Genomic DNA, 18,785 nt, shown 5'->3' with positions numbered 1-18,785 from the left:
GGCCCTATGGACATTTGGGTGGAACAATTTCTGAGTGTGTATGATGGTCCCATGCATTGCAGTATGTCATTAGGACACCCCAAAAACCACAAATAGGGTCACTGGGGCAACCAGAAAACAACCCATCCATGTCCAAATGCCTTCTTGGACTATGCCACCTTCAGTTGAGACCCATGAGGTGTTTTCCAGTGTGATGTTTTCAATTTTATGCAACTTTAATTTCACCTCAGTCATGCATTGTGTCTGAAATAAGTTTTACTATTGGGCAGGGGAAATATATTTTAAAACATATCTTCTTGTTGTTTCTGTTGTAAGTTATTTGCTTAATCATATTCCATGTTCTTTTTCCTTTCTCTCCTTACTTAGTAAAATCTCTCCCTACCTCCCAGGTATGCCTGTCTGTTACTTCCCCTGTGAAGCCTTCCCTGCCTCCCAGGCAAGGTTCATCCCTCCTGAAGCACTCAAATCATTGTTTTGTAATTCTTGTCATTGTATATCTCTTACCACTGGATTATAGTCTCCTTAAAGGGAGATCCTCTTTGTGTCCCTGGTTTGCATGGTGCTTAATTATATGCTTTTTGAATTCAATATGTAGTTCATAATCAATAGTAGGTAGTAGGTAGCCTTTGGGTGTGGACCATTTAATCCTCTTCTCTTCCCCTCGTGCATATGAGAGTTTCCATATTTTATTTAATGAGAAATTTTTGTTCAAAAGCATCTAACTTTGTAAGCTATAACAAGTCCCTTGGAACCAAAATCAGACCCCTGGATCCTCAGCTTTTTGTCCTGGCTTCTCCCAGTGACTTTCTTCTCTATTAGCATATCAATGGGGAGAGCATGGAAATTCTGTGTTTTGCCCCTTTTTGAAAAGTCAATCTCTGCTGTGAAAGTTAAGATTTTTATTTGAGATCAAAATACGTCTTGTGGCAAGTTAAATTGTATATGTTGGTGTTTAATAATTTATCACATTGAAGTACTCTAGGCCAAATCTAAAGGGTAAATTTTAGATTTATCAAAATAAAATTAAAGGAAACAAATTTGGTCAGGAACTTTTTGAAATGTCTTGGTTCACAGTAACCAGCCTCTTATTTTGTTGAGCCGAGTGCTTGACAGTAAGATTTACATCTCCCCATTTCTCCAAATAATGAGTTTTTAGGCATTTCTCCTCACCAAGAGAGGAGAAATCATTAACTCTATTTAAAATTATACTATTTGTTTATTTGGGAGACAAGAAATGTTTGTGTTTGAAGTCCATTAAGCCTGAAATATTTACCATTAATTTTTAAAATCATTTTTCTGAATAACTTGGTAAATGGTAGTTAAAAACTCATTTCTTCCTAAAACCAAGCAGCACTTTGCTTGAAGCCATTGATGCACTGTCACCTTTTCTAAACTCGTTGCTTGGTTGTGAATAAATGCACAGGATGGAAAATGGAGATCACTGTTAGCTCTCTATTTTTCTCAGAAATGGTGATTGCTAAGACCTGAAGGGGAGAGAATTTTGTATAACATAGTGAAAATAGATTCTTTACCTTTTTTGCTAATTTGTTTACCTTTGAATTTTTCCAAGAGAAATAGTTGAATTGCAAATTTAATCTGTTCTTTTTTCTGGCAAACTCTTATTCTAGCAGTGGTGTGTACTTCTGTACTTAGAAAAGCATTCATTATTCAGCACTGCAGTTTTGGTTTGTCTTGCCTGCCCTTTCCCCAGGTTCATTCTGGGTGTTGACTCCTGAGGTATGATCAGGACAGTTTGCTCTAGGCATGCCATTTTGAGATGGGTGCAGTTACCCAAAACTCTTAGTTCTGGGTCTTACTGAAAGGTAGAAGGAAATGCATCTCTAAATATTTTGTGGGAGCATTTTGAAACTTAACAGCTGAAGGATAAACTGGTAGTTGGTCTTTGATTTTATCAGCATGTCTTTAAAAACATAGTTTAACATTTAAAATATGTTGACAAAAAGAGTCAAACTCTGTAAAATATTTGAAGAGATTTATTTTGAGCCAAATGGGAGTAACCAGTGGCCTGTAACACAGCCCCAGGAGATCTGAGAACATGTGCCCAAGATGGTCAGGCTTGGCTTTACACATTTTAGGGAGACATAAGACATCAGTCAATACATGTAAGGGGGCTTACAGGTCTTAGGTAGATTCAAAGATTTTCTGATTGGCAGTTGGTTGGAAGAGTTATTATCCAAAGACCTGGAATCAATAGAAAGGAATATCTGGGTTAAGATAAGGGTTTGTGGAGACCAAGGTTTTATCATGCGGATGAAACCTTGTAGCAGGCTTCAGAGCTTTTATCAGAGCTAAAAAGGTACCACACCCTTTCTTAATTCTCACCTGGAAAGGAATAGGGATTCTCTACAGAATTTCCCAACAGACAGCTTTGCAGGGCTATTTCAAAATGTGTCAGAGAAATATATTTTGGGGTAAAATACTTCAATTCTTTCAAGGTCTGCTGTCATGTGATGCTATACTCGAGTCAGGCTGGAATTGAGTCTTATTATTATAAAAAAATCTGTTTCATCAGTTTTAAGGTCTCTGTTTTCATGTTAATGCTGGTCACTTGTGCTGAATTCTAAAGTGAGGAGCATATAATGAGGCATGTCAGACCCACACTTCCTATCATGGTGTGGACTAGTGTTTCAGGTTAACTTTGGAATCCCCTTGGTCGAGAGGAGGGGTTCATTCACTTGGTTGGGGGGGCTTGGAACTTTATTTTTGGTTTACAAACAGAATAAAACCCACTGAACACAATACTCAGGTCGTGTGGATTATACTGATAATAAAAGGTAAGTGAATTTGGTGGTATAACTAGAAGACATTTTAGACATAAAAGATTTGAAGGAAAAGTGTCTTACATCTTCCTTAACTTGGAATGTTTGGTTATGTAAGAAATGTCTATCTTTTTACAACTTATACATGTCCGTATGGTGGTTTTTACATGTTCTGTTAATAGCTTTAATGAAGTTAGATTTGATTCTTATAAAGAAATTGTCAGTATGAAGTGTAATTTGGAATAAGAGGGTTAAGACTTATCTTAGATCATTTTATTGAGGACTAAGAAAGATTATTTTGGCCAATAATTTTTAATATAAATAAGAACAAAATTTAGCTTAAACAATGTTATATATTTTTGTTTCATCTTTTATTTTAATTTTTCATTACATGGGCAATGTGTTTTTATTTACTTGCTGAAGCAATCTTGTTTTTCACTAATAAGTAATGTTTCATATTCTCTTCACTATCATTATTATTGATTAGAAATCTGCAGTTTGTCAAATAAGTACATTTTCTGAATCATCCCTGATAAACAACCCTTGACTTTAACAATGTTGCTGATTTAAGGATTCAAGAATGGCCTGAAATTATTTCTGCCTTAATTTAGCAAATGCAATTTGGTGCCTCTGCTTTTGAAATTGCTAAACTAATTATTGCTCTTCTTGTCTGTATTTTTTTGTTTTTTTTATCAGCCAATACCACTCCTGAAACAGAAGATGAATCATTCCATCACAATGTCGCAGGAACAGATTGCCAGTCTTTTAGCTAATGCTTTCTTCTGCACATTTCCACGACGAAATGCTAAGATGAAATCGGAGTATTCTAGTTACCCAGACATTAACTTCAATCGGTATGTTTTCAGAAAACACCTCTTTAACAATGAAAAAGACAAAGGTGGAAGGAACTAATAATATTTTTTGAATGAATTCCATAGGCCAAGCATTTTATATGCAGTTGTCTTATTTAATTTTTACAGTACTTAAGTGACATTTTCACCATTTTGCAGGCAAGGTGATTAAAGTTCATTGAGGTTAAAAGAACTTGATTAGGATCCAGGAGCTAGTAAGTCACAGAACTGAGATTTTATTTCAGGCCTGTCTTACTCCAGGGCCCATGTTCTTTCTGTTCTCTCAGATGATTCCCCAGTTCTCTGGACTCCACATGCCTCTTCAGTTTGATTATTCACGAGAACTTTTGTTGTGCTTATATTCCTTAATGCTGAAATACTGTGAAAGGTAGAGGAAAAGTCCTCCTTTCTACGAAGGTCTTATAAAATGAGAGTATAAAGTCATGAGCTGTCTTATGAGACTTGAAAAATGTAATTGTTTTGATGAAAAGTGAAAGGTGATTTTGACCCTTTATAGACATGGTTAATTTATCAGTGTAATATTTTTAAAAGAAAAACAAAAGAATGTTCAAACTGCTCGACTAAATTAATACAGTGTGAAGGTATTGATAAAGTTTTAGATTCCAGCCATTTTCCCAGGTGACTACTTTCTCTATCTTCTACACAAACAAAAATATTTTAAAGAATCTTCTTGGCAAATTAATGTTTTTTCTTCCCTCCTACTCACTACTCCCATATCCCCACCTCTGTTTCTTTCTTCACTTGAGAATTATCTTTATAGGACCCATGAATAGAATATATGAGTTTTCTTCCCTGATTTCAGTGTGAGACTTGAGAAAATTGCTGTAATTTGTGCCCCTTTCCCAGCAGGCTGTGTGTAATGCCCTTCACTGCCTCTGGTCACCCAGAGCCTGCCTCTGAGGGTGGGGCAGTGTGCAGAGTAGGAGATAAAGTCATAGAGCGGACACACAAACAAAACCCACTTTTGTTTGCCATACTGCTTTTGTCTCCAAAGTAGAATGATCAGTAACACCACTTTTTTAAGACGGAGTTTCGCTCTGTTGCCCAGGCTGGAGTGCAGTGGTGCAATCTTGGCCAACTGCAACCTCTACTTCCTGGGTTCAAGCGATTCTCCTTTCTCAGCCTCCCGAGTAGCTGGAATTACAGGTGCGTGCCACCACGCCCGGCTAATTTTTGTATTTTTAGTAGAGACGGGGTTTCACCATGTTGGCCAGGCTTGTCCCGAACTCCTGACCCCAGGTGATCTTCCTGCTTCTATCTCCCAAAGTGCTGGGATTACAGGCATGAACCACCATGCTGGGTGTACCACTTATTTTAATTTGCCCTTTTAATACAGTTTCTTTAAAAACATTTTACTTTGAACTAATTTTAGACTTACAGAAAAGTTATAAAAATAGTACCAAGGATTCCTGTATAAAACTTAGCTGGCTTCACCTTGTGTTAACATCTTATGTAACCATAGTAAAATTAAGTTAACATTGGTTTAATATTATTATCTGTAGACCTTATTTTATTTTTAAAAACTTTTTAGGGGTTGTGTCTCACTCTATTGCCCAGGCTAGAGTGCAGCAGCACTATCATAGCTCACTGCAGCCTTGAAGTCCTGGGCTTAAGCAATCTTTCTCAGCCTCCCAAGTAGCTGGGACTACAGACATGCAGCATCATGCCTGGGTAATTTGTAAAAATTTTTTGTAGAGATTGGGTCTGGCTGTTTTGCCCAGGCTGATCTCAAATTACTGGACTCAAGCAATCCTCCTGCCTCAGCCTCCCAAAGTGCTGGGTTATAGGTATGAGCCACCATGCCTGGCTGACTATAGACCTTATTTTGATTCTACCAGTTTTTCTTTCTTTTTTCTTTTTTTCTCTTTTCTTTTTTTTTGTTTGAGACAGAGTCTCGCTGTGTCGCCCAGGCTGGAGTGCAGTGGTGAGATCTTGGCTCACTGCAGCCTCTGCCTCCTAGGTTCAAGTGATTCTCATGCCTCAGCCTCCCGAGTAGCTGGGATTACAGGCATGCGCCACCATGCCCAGCTAATTTTTTGTAATTTTAGTAGACACAGGGTTTCACCATGCTGGCCAGGCTGGTGTCGAACTCCTGACCTCAGGTGATCCGCCCACCTCGGGCTCCCAAAGTGCTGGGATTACAGGTGTGAGCCACTGCACCTAGTCTGATTCTACCAGTTTTTCTAGTATCCTTTTTCTGTTCCAGGATCCTACCCAGCATCCCAGTTACATTTAATTACCTAGTCTCCTCCAATGTGTTCCTTGTTTTTTCCTTGTTTTTTCTTTTCTTTCATGATCTTGACAGTTTTGAAGAGTACTCATCACAGTTATTTTGGAGAATATTCTCAGTCTGGGTTTGGCTGATGTTTTTTCAGGATTGGAATGAGGTCATGCATTTTTGGCAGAATACCACAGAAATGATCCTGTGTCCTTCTCAGTGCACCGTATCAGTGGGATCATGATACTTCTTATTACTGGTGATCAGTTGGCAAAGGTAGTGTCTGCTGGCTTTTTCCACTGTGAAGTTACCATATTTCCTTTTGTGATTAATAAATATTTTCCAAGAGATAAAACACTATGCAAATGTTGTTTTGCCTCACATTTATCCCTACTAATTTTGGCATCCATTGGTGCATCTTGTCTGCAATGATTATTACCATAGTGTTTGCCCGTTGTGAATTTTCTGCTTCCCTCTTCTACATTTGCTAATTGAAATTCCATTGTAAGGAAGAGCTATCCCTTTTCCCCCATTTTTAAAATATCAGAATGGACTCATGGATATTTATTTTGTTGTGTCAGTTTAAATTAAATAGTATTATTTATTTTACTGCTTTAATTATTCTAGCTTTGGCCATTAGGGCTCCTTTAGGTTGACTCCTATGTTCTTTTGATAAGCCCCATCCTTTTTTTGAGCATTAACTTCCTTTCTGGAATCATACATTGTTCCAGGTTCATGTTACATTTTCCATGCCTCAATCTTGGAATCAACCATTTTCTCAAGGATTCCTGGTCTCTTTTATTGTACAACAGTATTTAGAGACCAACATCTGGGTGATAGGTGTGCTCATTGCTGCTAGAGTGTCATTGTTTCTAATGCAACTTACTTTATGTGGGCAGCATTTCTTATAACTCCACATGGCAGCAGAGAAATGAATTCACAATTCTCTCCAATATCAGAGTGTCAGCCCCAAAGACCATATTTTTAGCCTTTTAAAATTGGAGAATGTTTTTCTCTCTTAAGATGAGAAGAATTCTAGAATTCAGCTGGTTAGTTCCTAATGTAAATTTTTAATTAAAAAATTTAAAAACTAGACATTTCAGTGCATTTATTGTGTGTTTAGCAGATGAAAGTGTAGCAGATGACTTTAATATAAGCTGCTCTTAGACTGTGATAATTCTTGGGTTATATTTTTATGACCTTCAAACATTAAAATGTTGATGATAATTTGTTATTATATATGATTACTCTCCACTATGAACACTAAGGAAGGGGCAGCAAAGAATGAAAAATAATGTTATCTAAGAAAATTTCTTTAAAATCCTAGTGTTAGCAAACAGGATAGTATTTTTTTTATATAATATGCTCCTTGGTTACATAAATATTAGTTGCAAGGGGCATATTTTTAATCTATTTTTCAAGTTTGTACAGTAGGTAAGTTTGTTTTTAGATACTGGCATTTAGTCAGTGTTTAGTTCAAATGTACAATGAGCAACTGCAATATTCCCCACAGTGTATTAAGTGCCATGAGGTTACAGAGAAAGGAGAAGCCAGTTTCTGAGTTCTTACTGTTATGTACTATTATCTCATTTTCAAACCTCACGTCATGGATGCCCTTCTCTTTTCCACATGGCTTTTATTCCTCCTTCAATACTCAGTTCATGTATCAGTTTTTCTGGTGTCTCAGATTCTGCTAGGATAGGTTTGCTACTCTAGGTTCCTATGCTAGCCTGTGTGTACCTCTGGAGAGGTGCACAGCACCATGACGTTTTATTAAAGAAAGATATAATTTAATAAAGGAAACTTTCCTCAAGGAAATAACTTTTCTTGCTGTTGTTGTTTTGAGACAGGGTCTCATTATGTTGCCCAGGCTGGTCTCAAATTCCTGGGCTCAAGAGATCCTCCCACCTCAGTCTCCAAAGTAACTAGGACTACAGGTACATGTCACCATGCCCAGTTGCAAGAAGGACCTGACATGTCCAGAGACTGAGAGAAGACAGTGTGGTTGCAGCACAGAGAGTGAGAAGGAGCATGGAGATGGGAGAGGCTACAGAAGTAGCTGGAGGCTGGACCATACTGTGCCTCACTAGGCCATCTGAAAACAACAGGAAGTCATTAGAGGATTAGATATGTGGGTAGAGAGAGACTAGCACGTGTGTTCAGATTTACATTTTCAAAAGTTTATTTTGGCTGTAATGTGGGAATCAAGCAGAGAGGGGCCAGAGTACATGAGTTTACCCAATTGGAGAGGCTACTGCAATGCACCAGGAAAGAGGATGGTAGCTGGGATAGTGTAGGGGAGGGGACAGAGGTGTGGAGACATTTGAAGGGGTAGCCAGAGTGATGGTGATGGACAGGATTGGTAGATGGGCGGAGAGAGGCATCCAGGGTACTTCTTAGGTTTGTACAACCAGATGTGTGCCTTTACTGTCCCCTACTATTCCTACTGTACTACCTAGACTACTTCATAATTGCTTATTTAATCATTTCAGTGGGGCAGGGATCTTAACTGTCTTCTTTGTTATTTTCACAAAGTCTCATGCATTGTAGGCCTTCAATAAATGCTTCTTGAATGAATGAAAAGACATTTTACAGATGAAATATTTGAGAATTAAGTGACTTGTTTTGAGTAATGGAGCTGGTTAGTGGCAGAGTGCTAAGACTATAATTTAGACCCTTTGTTCTCAGTCTTTTGTCTTTTACTTTTCATATTATATCTTAGGAATTACGAGATGTTTTATTTTTAAGCCACATATAATCAAACATAGCTTTTACTTCTGATTTCGTTAGTAATTGAGGTAGAATTGAGAGAAAACAGAGAGCATTGGAATCTGCAATTGCAGTTATATAAAAAACCTGTTTCACAGGCGTGAGCCACTGCACCCAGCCCATATATTTTATGTGCAGAAGAAAAAATAGTTAAGGGAAGAACAAGTCAGTTGTCAGAAATCAAGCTGAACACAAAGTGAATAACAGTGGACAATTTTTGTAATTTGATTTTGAGGGTGGAATTTCACAGATTTTTTGAGGCTTTTCCAAAAAAGCTAGTGTGAATAGCTTCTTTCCAATTACTCCTCCATAGACACATAGTCATTGTGTCTACTTCACCCTATTTTACTTATTCAGCATATAGCATTTTATTTCTTATGGAAGAAATAGGATCCACAGAGTTCTGTGGGGAGCAAAGACCCACTGGTGCTGGGTGGCTAACAGGCAGAGGTCAAGATATCTTGGGAAGGCTTGGCTTTGGTGACTTCCAATTTCCTGTAACCAATTACCAGAATTTACATTCATATATATATCTTTTTTGTTTGTTTGTTTGTTTTTGTTTTTTTGAGATAGAGTCTCGCTCTGTCGCCCAGGCTAGAGTGCAGTGGTGCCATCTCGGCTCACTGCAAGCTCCACCTCCCGGGTTCACGCCATTCTCCTGCCTCAGCCTCCCAAGTAGCTGGGACTACAGGCACCCACCACCATGCCCGGCTAATTTTTTGTATTTTTAGTAGAGACAGGATTTCACCATGTTAGCCAGGATGGCCTCGATCTCCTGAACTCGTGATCCACCAGCCTTGGCCTCCCAAAGTGCTGGGATTACAGGCGTCAGCCACCGCATCTGGCCAATTTTAACATATATTTTAATTTTAAAAGACCTTTGTTTTTCAGCCAAACTTCTGAGTGGGGAAGTCTGGGGCTTCTTGACGATGGCAGGTTTATCTTTTTCATTGTACATGGTCATTTATCCTGAAGACTGAGCTGGTTAGCACTGAAAGTCAGCATGTTGGGCTTGATGGGAATCAAGCCTGAGCCATTTTTTTAAATGAAGGGAATATTAATTAGAACAATGCAACTGCTTTATGTAAATAAATGTTGATTTTTTTTTGCCTGGGCATTATGTGCCTTATTTTAGCAAGTACCTTAGCTTACTCAGCATTATCTGAAATTCATTTACTTGTCACATTAACCATCTGAATTAGATATTGATTAGGAATTGTTGTTACACTCATTTTTCAAATGAGATGGAAGCTTAGAGAGGGGAGGTTACTTCACCAGGTTAACACAGTAACTAGTAGACTTGGAATTCAAACGCAGGATGTAGTCTCCTTTGAGAAGCTGTGTCCCTTAACCATTCTGCTACACAGTCTCCCTTTGAATGAACTGAATTAATAATTCTTAGCTCATGGCTAGTCAAAAATTAGAACTATTTTTAGAAATAATTATTGATCTATTAAATGAATTAAAGCCATTCGTAAGTCCAGAGTGACCATGACGGATTTAAGCTTGCAGCAAATAGCATTCTCACTAAATAAGAGTTTAAGTAGTTCCATTGACGATTTGAAATCAGGCATATTCTTGTTTTCCTAGGTGATGGATGTTCTTTTGAATACCAGAACATGAAAAATGAATTAAGGCAGGTAACCCAGTGTTAGTCTCCACAATGTTGTAGAGAATCCTAAGCAGCCAGGATGTCTGCACTTGCCTTTCACTGTGAGATGGTGTGTGTTTTAATGAGCCTAAGCTAGCAAATAATAAGAACAACAACTGTACATCACCATTGATACTGTCTTTTGATGGCTTGCTTTGATTCTGTCTATGGAATTTTCTAGATAGGGAAGCCTCTCTACTGATAAGGTTCAGGGAGAGTAAATGAATTGTTAGCACAACTGGAACGTGATCACTGTCTTCTGCTCAAACTCAGTGTTCTTTTATTATATCTCAAAGACTGTCATGAGCAAAATGCTGAGTGCTCCAGAAATGCCAAACAACCGAAAGTCCCCCCACTTTTATGTGGCTTCTTAAAGATCCAGTACTTAATCTGATGAGCCATTTGTTAAGCTGATTATGTAGCATTTTATTGTGTTATTTCCTTTTATGCATAGATTCTACTTATGATTATAGTTTCTAGCAGTGGGGAGTTGTGTGTGTGAGAGTGTATTTAATCTCAAAAGAGAGGTATGGCTAGCTAGTTGGATAAGAAAAATGGTAAGAGTATGTGGTGGGAGGCTGACATCAATAAATTGAATAAGTCTTCCCTTTTTTATTTATTGCTGCGTTCTTTCAGCCCTGCTTAGTTATGGTAAATACCCCTGACCTTTTTCCCTGCTTGCCTTTCAGGTCCTAAACATTCATATAAGGGCTTCCAATGTGATTAGCATCGATGCTTCTGAGTTTGCATGGAAACTAGATGGTCAGAGATAAATTGTGGGTCTCAGCAGTGGTCAGCCCAGGAGGTTTTTACATCTGCCTCTTCCCTGGATTGAAAATGCTGCTGGGGCCATATGGCAGAGTGCCTCACGGAAGAACCAGGAATAACTTTCTGGCTGGGTTCCGGATTGTCACTTGCTTGTATTTTAAAATGGAGATTATAGTGCTTTGAGTTTGATTTACTGTATACTAATGGGATTATTACTTAACTTGAAATGGCATAGTGGGTCATGGTGGTGGTGGGGATGGATATACCTAGAATAAAATTCCAGTAATGTTATCAGTATTCCATTCAGGGAAAGACTTTATTCAACTCTGTTTCTCCTTATAAGTATGCAAAGAAAAACGCCAGCTAATAAGTGTCTGACCTTTGACTGATGTCTGTCTTTGAAAATACAGTTTTGTTTAGAACAAAGTAAGGTTTCCTGACTGGCTTTTTCTGTTTGATTTCTTTAATAATCTATAATTATCTTTCAATTAAATGCCCAAATTCCTCCCTACATGCAGAGGAGTTATTGTGGCCTGGTTTGTGTGCACACTGCTGACTTAAAATATGCCTTCAAATGTACATACCCAGGACTTGAAAAATCTAAATTAAAAAAGAGAAGTGTTGGGAAGTTTACAAAAAAAGTGGGGGGGCGGGGGGAATGATGCTTAATGATTATGAGAAGGTCTCACTTTTCTCTGAGCCTGTTTGTATATGTCTTTCTCTCTGTGTGTCTGTCTCTCATGCTCTCTTTCTCTAACCCCATTTCTATCAGCCTTTCTCTTCTATCTTCCCTGCCCCATCTTTCTTCTCCCCCTTCACCCCTTTCTTGGGCTCCAGCCTCAGTCCTTTTGTTTTCCTCCTCATTCCCAAAAGCTGTCCCTCAGATTGTATATCCCTCCTGGGATGACTTTTGTTCATACTGTTTGCCTGTCTATTTATGTTATTTTTACTTGCTTCCATATCAGGATAATTCATTTTGAGTGGCTGTGCACACAACTTTAAAATTTCACAACAGCCAAGTCTGAGAATTGTCACAAGGATTTTAAACCTGCTTCATCTCCTCTGACTTTATCTCCACTTCTTACCCCCCACACCCACCACCACACTTCCCCTCTTCCCCCTGCTCTGTCAGGAAGATGGGAAAGTGTATTTGGTTACACAGTGATTTGAAGTTAGGATTCAAGCAATGAATAAACAGAGTACATTGAGATTCTGCTTGATTTGTAACTTTAAGATTTGTACCAGCTGGCCGCGGTGGCTCACGCTTGTAATCCCAGCACTTTGGGAGGCTGAGGTGGGCGGATCACGAGGTCAGGAGATCGAGACCACGGTGAAACCCTGTCTCTACTAAAAATACAAAAAAAAAAATGAGCCGGGCGTGGTGGCGGGCACCTGTAGTCCCAGCTACTCGGAGAGGCTGAGGCAGGAGAATGGCGTGAACCCAGGAGGTGGAGCTTGCAGTGAGCCGAGATTGCGCCACTGCACTCCAGCCTGGGTGACAGAGCGAGACTCCGTCTCAAAAAAAAAAAAAAAAAAAAAGATTTGTACCTGCAAAATAAACAGTGGTGTTCATGGTGTTCATTTGTAGTGGGTGATAATAACAGCCATAAAATCTTCCAGGAAAGTCTGTCTTGCCAGGATAATAAATCTGCAGTCTCACAAGGCTCCTAAAATTAATAATTTGTCATCATTGTTGTGAAGTATGTGACCTTTTATGTGATTTTATACACAGATGACCACATATGGAAGCTGGGGACACTTTTTCTATGTTTTAGAGAATTATTTCTTAAGAGCAACAGCCATTTTCTCCTCACTATGCAATCGTTCTGTTGAAGAAGAACTTTTATCCTTCAATTGAATTGTATAGTTCATCAGTTCATCTCTAGGAAAAGGTGGTGGCTACTTTTGTATTCATATTGCTTTCCTCTAGTACATAGTGAGCCTAGAAAGAGATTTTGCAGTGGAGCCTAAGGTATTCATTTAGTAAATCATATTTATTGATACAGGATGTTTAATTAAATTGCCATGTGGCTTCTTCATTTTGACTTAAATAAACTCTATTCTAGAAGAAGCCACGCTGAAACCTGCAGCCTCAAAGAGCCTTTCTTTCAGCTGGCAACTCGATTATAAGAGTATGTGTATTAAATATTTTAGAAAGATAGGTTCTTTAAATAAAAATTATCACACAGGCTGTCTTAAACTGTTTTTAAAAAGAGATCTGATTTTAGATTTGGTTAAAATACTAGCCTACATTAGTATTCTTTTTAGGAAATAAATTCATATAAATTGTTTTTCCAGAAATTGACCCTGAATACAGATTTCAGATCATTGAAAACGGAACCATTTGAAATCTGCATTTCCTTTCCTTTTCCTAATTTATTTCAGTCACTCAATAGGATTTTCTCATGGAATTAACTTTTCCATCTCAGCGTAGTTACATAAGCTTGCTGTTGTAATCATGAAAAATAATTACCCATTTCAGCACTTATTAACGTGGACTTTACTTGAAGGGTCTCTGGTTTTAAAGTCAGAGCACATGACTAGAGGCAGATGAAGAGTACCTCATCATTCATAACCACTGAGTCTTTATAATTTTTAAATGCCTTTAGAAAGCTAGATCTTATGCTCAAAAGCATGCTTTTGTGTTAGAAATCTTTTAGTGAACTACTTACTCAGGTCATAATGCTTTTAAAGCTCTGCTTTTCTTTCATCAGAATAAACTGAATTATATGTTACCAATAACAATGCCACATCATTTCAAAGAAAACTGAATTAAGTAATCCAAGTCCGGGTTGCTGAAAACTAGATGACACAGGGTAGGCACTGTTTTGGTTACCATGCAAAGGATCTCTATTAGTCAGCTTGGGCTGCCATAATAAAATACCATAGAACTGGGTGGCTTAAGCAACAAAAATTTATTTTCTCATGGTTCTGGAGGCTGGAAGCTGCAGATCAGGGTGCTGCTGCTTCGGTTCCTGATGAGGGCTTTCTTCCTGGCTTATAGGTTGGCTGGCATCTTGTCCTCACATGGCAGAGGGAGAGTACTATAGTCTCACCTTGTCTTCTTAAAATGACGCCAGTTCTATCAGATTAGAGTCCCACCCCTATGACCTCATTTAACTGTTACTACCTCCTCACAGGCCCTATCTCCAAATTTAGCTATATTAGGGATTAAGGATTCAACATATAAATTTTGAGAGGACACAACATTCAGTCCATAAAAGAATCTAGTTGTTTAATTAGCAAGGATTGTTGAGCCCTGATATCTTGTTATATCTGCCTATGTCCCTTCCCCCATTCGCGTCCACTCTCATTTCCTCACAAACACTCAGATAAGGATTTTTTTCAGATACTGTTTTTGTTACTTATCAAACTACCTAGTAACATTATGAATTATAAATGTTATTAGCCATTGAGAAAGTAGCTGTGCACTGACTGACTGACCCCAATTGACTGGGAGGGCTAGATGGTGCCTTCTCTGTGGTGGAAGATAGGTTGGAGAAATGTGGTTGGTAGCAAATACTGTCTGATTTGAACAGCTTTGAAGAAGTCTGGTTCTAGTTGGTTTCAGTTCTCTCCAGATGCCATTTGAATCTAAACCAATTTTCCAGTTCTTACCATTACAGAATTGTCTTCTGGAATAATTATTTCTTTTTATCACTTGGTAGCAATATGGATGTAGTTTTGTGAATCATTAAGGCATTTTAACTCATCTTCCACTCTCTTTTATTTTTTATCTCTTTTAGATTGTTTGAGGGACGTTCATCAAGGAAACCGGAGAAACTTAAAACGCTCTTCTGCTACTTTAGAAGAGTCACAGAGAAAAGTAAATTCCTTTCATTCTTACTGTAATTTTTCTTGCTGATGGGAACAGTTCAAGTCAAGTGACATGTGAGGAACATTTTGTGTTTAACGTAAACATTCCTGTCCCAACCACATTGAAACACTAGTAATGATGCGACAATATAACCTAGATTTTATGCTTATGTTGTGTATAAGCATAAACGTGTGCTATAAATGCAGGGGGGCGGGGTTTACATACTCTGAAATCGGACCCATATTCTCTGAAATCTGTAATGTACATCAAAAGATTTTCATGAATAAAAACCAGAGAAAGTATATTGACCAGGAAATAAATTTTGGATGCTCTTTATATAAAGAAGTATTCACTAGTTTATTTGCATAAGTCAACTAATGCATTGCTTTTCTACCCATTCCTCTCTTTTGTGCCCCCCTAAGCCCTTTGTGGAGTTCTTATAAAACTGTTTTGTACTGAGTTTTATATCTCTGTCTTCCTCTGTTGAACCTTAACATTCTTGCTTCCCCAAAACCTGATAGCAGCTGAGACAGTAATAGTAAATGTCCAACAAATACTGGTAATGACCAGCTGATAATAGATTGGTATTGCCACTCTTATCTCAGAAGCTGAATGACCACAGTCAAGTTTCTTGACACCTCTAAGCTTCAGTTTTATCATCTATAAAATAATATAATAATGGCCATTACCTTACAGGGTAGTTATAGATATTAAACAAGAAGATACATGCTTAATAAATGTAAGCTATTATCAATGGGTAGCCTTTCCTACAAGTGGATGTAAACCAGAACACCTCAGAAGTTTCTTTGTGCTAAGTAGGTAAGGTCAACCTGGTCAAGTGAAATGGCTTTTTTTCAGTTCTGGGTCATAGGATTGTCTTAAAATATGTCATTGAATCATTTTAAGGTCATTTTTCTCATATCCTTCTTTTACTCCTGCATTACAGTGTACTTAGCATCTTCCCCCTTGAATGTATTGCTATTGGACATTGTTAAATTTTTAGAATGAAATCAATTATCAGGATTTTGATATTTAAGGGAAAATTACATGCTTCTCTGATATGGAATTATTTATCTCATAGCTTATTGAATTTCAGTTTTGTGCCCTGTACTGAATGAAATATTAAAATGCAGAATCATTTGGACCTATGAGACACAAAATCAAATTAGAATTTGTAATGATTTGTTAAAAAGATGACTACGTAAGGCCAGGCACGGTGGCTCACGCCTGTAATCCCAGCACTTTGGGAGGCCAAGGCGGGTGGATCACGAGGTCAGGATTTCCAGACCAGCCTGGCCAAGATGGTGAAACCCCGTCTCTACTAAAAAATACAAAAATTCGCCAGGCGCGGTGGCGGGAGCCTGTAATCCCAGCTACTCGGGAGGTTGAGGCACAAGAATCACTTGAACCCGGGAGGTGGAGGTTGCAGTGAGCTGAGATTGTGCCACTGCACTCTAGCCTGGGCGACAGACCAAGACTTTGTCTAAAAAAAAAAAAAAAAAAAAAAGACTGCTTTTTTTTTTTGGCTATTGTAGGTCTAATTAGAATTATTACTATTGGTTTTTGTTTTGTTTTGTTTTTACAATACTTTGAGTTGCCGTTTTAAGTAGAATTATTATAACTAAGTAGTACAGAGTTTACTTTTTTGTCCTGGGAGTCAAGTCATGTATGTCTTCTCTAAAAACTAACTTGGCTTTCTAAATTTTAGGATTTCAGATACTTGGAGGAAAAAGCTTAAAATTTGTTTTTTCAACTGGAAATGTATATGCCATTATAAGTATTGGGAATTTAAAGAAATAAATTATAACTAAACATTTTATTTTCTGACTTTTTCACTGTACATGTTAAGTTCTTTGTAGAAATACAGTACAACATTGCTCTTGGTCTTCAGTATGTAAAGCTAACGGTTTAAAGAGGAAATACTAAAGAGAATAAAAGAGGTTGCAGTATAACGAGTGGTTGTGTAGAAGTGCTGGAGCCTACTCAATAGACTTCAGAAGCTTATTTAAGGTACCATATTTCATCGAATCCGAGATGTCATAGATTATTTTTAAAAAATGCTATTTATATTATATACCTCTAAGAAGGAAAAAATACTCAGGACAGGGAGTTTAGTAGGAGACGTGACCCACAAGGCTGGTACACCTAAGGATAAATGAGAAATTAACTTGACCATCCAGAAAAGGGACCATAAAGAAACGTAAGTCTCAACCTTGACACTAAATAGAGAAAGGAAAAAAACATTTCTCTGAGAATTTGAACCACAAGCCCTAAGCTTTGGGTGTGCAGCCTTACCACCAGTGTGGTCCACAAAGGCCTGCCATAAAGGATTAATTCAGATGGTATCGGGCTGATAGTGTTCCCAGACGACAGCAGAAGCAGATGCACATCTTCTCTGGGAAAATTCACCTCTAGTCTAGACCTATGGTAAGATACCTCCATTATAAAAGATGTATTCCAGTTTCGGAAATGTAATATGTGAAAAAACATGCCTTTTAGAATTGATAAAATAGAATTCTATCAGGACCAACTTTTCAGTGTTGTTAAACATGTGTATTTTATATTTGATGAAGATCTTGAGACTGAAATATTTTAAAAAGCCTTCCGAATTAAATTACTTTCTATATAGTTTTAGATAAAGTGTCTTATATATCAGGTTTTTGAAAATTTATGACCTGTATGTAGTATATATTGTGATTTTATTATGGGAAGTATTTGATTAATCAAAGTATCCTATTCTGAGGTGAAAATTACCTTGTTATGAAAAAACGCTAACAGACGTGCTCTCAAGGCATTTTTGTTAATCTAAGGAACCATGTTCTTCTGTCTTTCCTTGCTTTGCCAGCAGTGTTTATGAATTTCTTTTAGCATCTCTTAGTATATATGAAGGACATTTGATGTTCTTACTTCTCTGCTAAGTTACCAAATGACAAGAGAGATGTTTTCTATTCACGGAATTGCTTCTCTAGTGTTTGAGTTGTTTGACCACTTACTTGTGAGTTTTAAATATGTTATCCATTTATCTTAAAGTTAGATATCTAAAGGATGTAAGACCCATGTTAACAAAATTTGTTTTCCACTGCAACTGCTCCATATGGTTTTTGAGTGGTTCCTGCTTTTGACTGAGAACAAGGAAATGTGGAATTGTGCACAGGAATGAAATGATAGCCAGGCTTTCACTGGGTTATACACTGTCATCACTAATCGTTACTGACATCTCTCTCTTTCCTTAAGAGCTTTTTTCTATTCAAGAAAACAGAAATGGCATGGCCTTTTTAGTTTGTTCTTTGATTTGAATCAGACAAATTACTTCTGGCCAGCGGATTTATTTGTTTCTTTTGCTACTAGCTTTAAAAAATAAATAAATAAATCTGACTAGAAAAGGGTCTTATCCTCTAAAATTATTGACTACATTAATAGTACTTCATTTAGATCCTCCCAAATTTATTGCTCCTTGAAAAGTATGTCATCTTTGTTCTGTAAACTCTTAGAACCAGTAATTTCTCCTCTGGCTAAGACTGCTGCTAACATGTAGAGTGATTGCCCACTATTTAAGCCCGAGACTTAGCTGTACTAACTGCAGAGGATGTGCAAATGATTTCCTTTTTAAATCTGGCATTTCACTTTACCATATAGTACATAAATGTGTATTTATTCACCAGTCTTTGAATGTAGGGTTAAGTCCTTTCTTCGTAAAGGAGTCTACAAATTTGAATTCAATTTTGTCTTTATTGCATTAGCTGTACCAGTTATACATCCTTTTTTTCAATGCTTTTTTAAAAAAAAAAAAGTGTGGCCGGGCGCGGTGGCTCACGCTTGTAATCCCAGCACTTTGGGAGGCCGAGGCAGGCGGATCACGAGGTCAGGAGATCGAGACCACGATGAAACCCCGTCTCTACTAAAAATACAA

The 18,785-nt window shown here is 37.7% G+C and overlaps 1 protein-coding gene across 4 annotated transcripts in view; it reads left to right on the top strand.

Moving 5' to 3' along the window:
* The window catches only part of PARG (poly(ADP-ribose) glycohydrolase), a 136,203-nt gene that overhangs the window by 60,122 nt on the left and 57,296 nt on the right, over window positions 1–18,785 (top strand). For all 4 annotated transcript variants that reach the window (XR_001114968.2, XM_030798265.1, XM_003278183.4 and 1 more), the window contains 2 exons: window positions 3,477–3,634; window positions 14,805–14,884. Coding sequence is in view for 3 of the 4 variants with exons in the window: in XM_030798265.1 (XP_030654125.1) it covers window positions 3,477–3,634; window positions 14,805–14,884 (238 nt within the window). In the remaining variant the exon portion in view is untranslated. The remainder of the gene's footprint in view (window positions 1–3,476; window positions 3,635–14,804; window positions 14,885–18,785) is intronic.

Source organism: Nomascus leucogenys, chromosome 18 (assembly GCF_006542625.1).
Source record: "Nomascus leucogenys isolate Asia chromosome 18, Asia_NLE_v1, whole genome shotgun sequence".
Lineage (NCBI taxonomy): Eukaryota > Metazoa > Chordata > Mammalia > Primates > Hylobatidae > Nomascus > Nomascus leucogenys.
The sequence above is the reverse complement of the archived record's forward strand: the minus strand, read 5'-3'. Positions and strand labels throughout refer to the sequence as shown.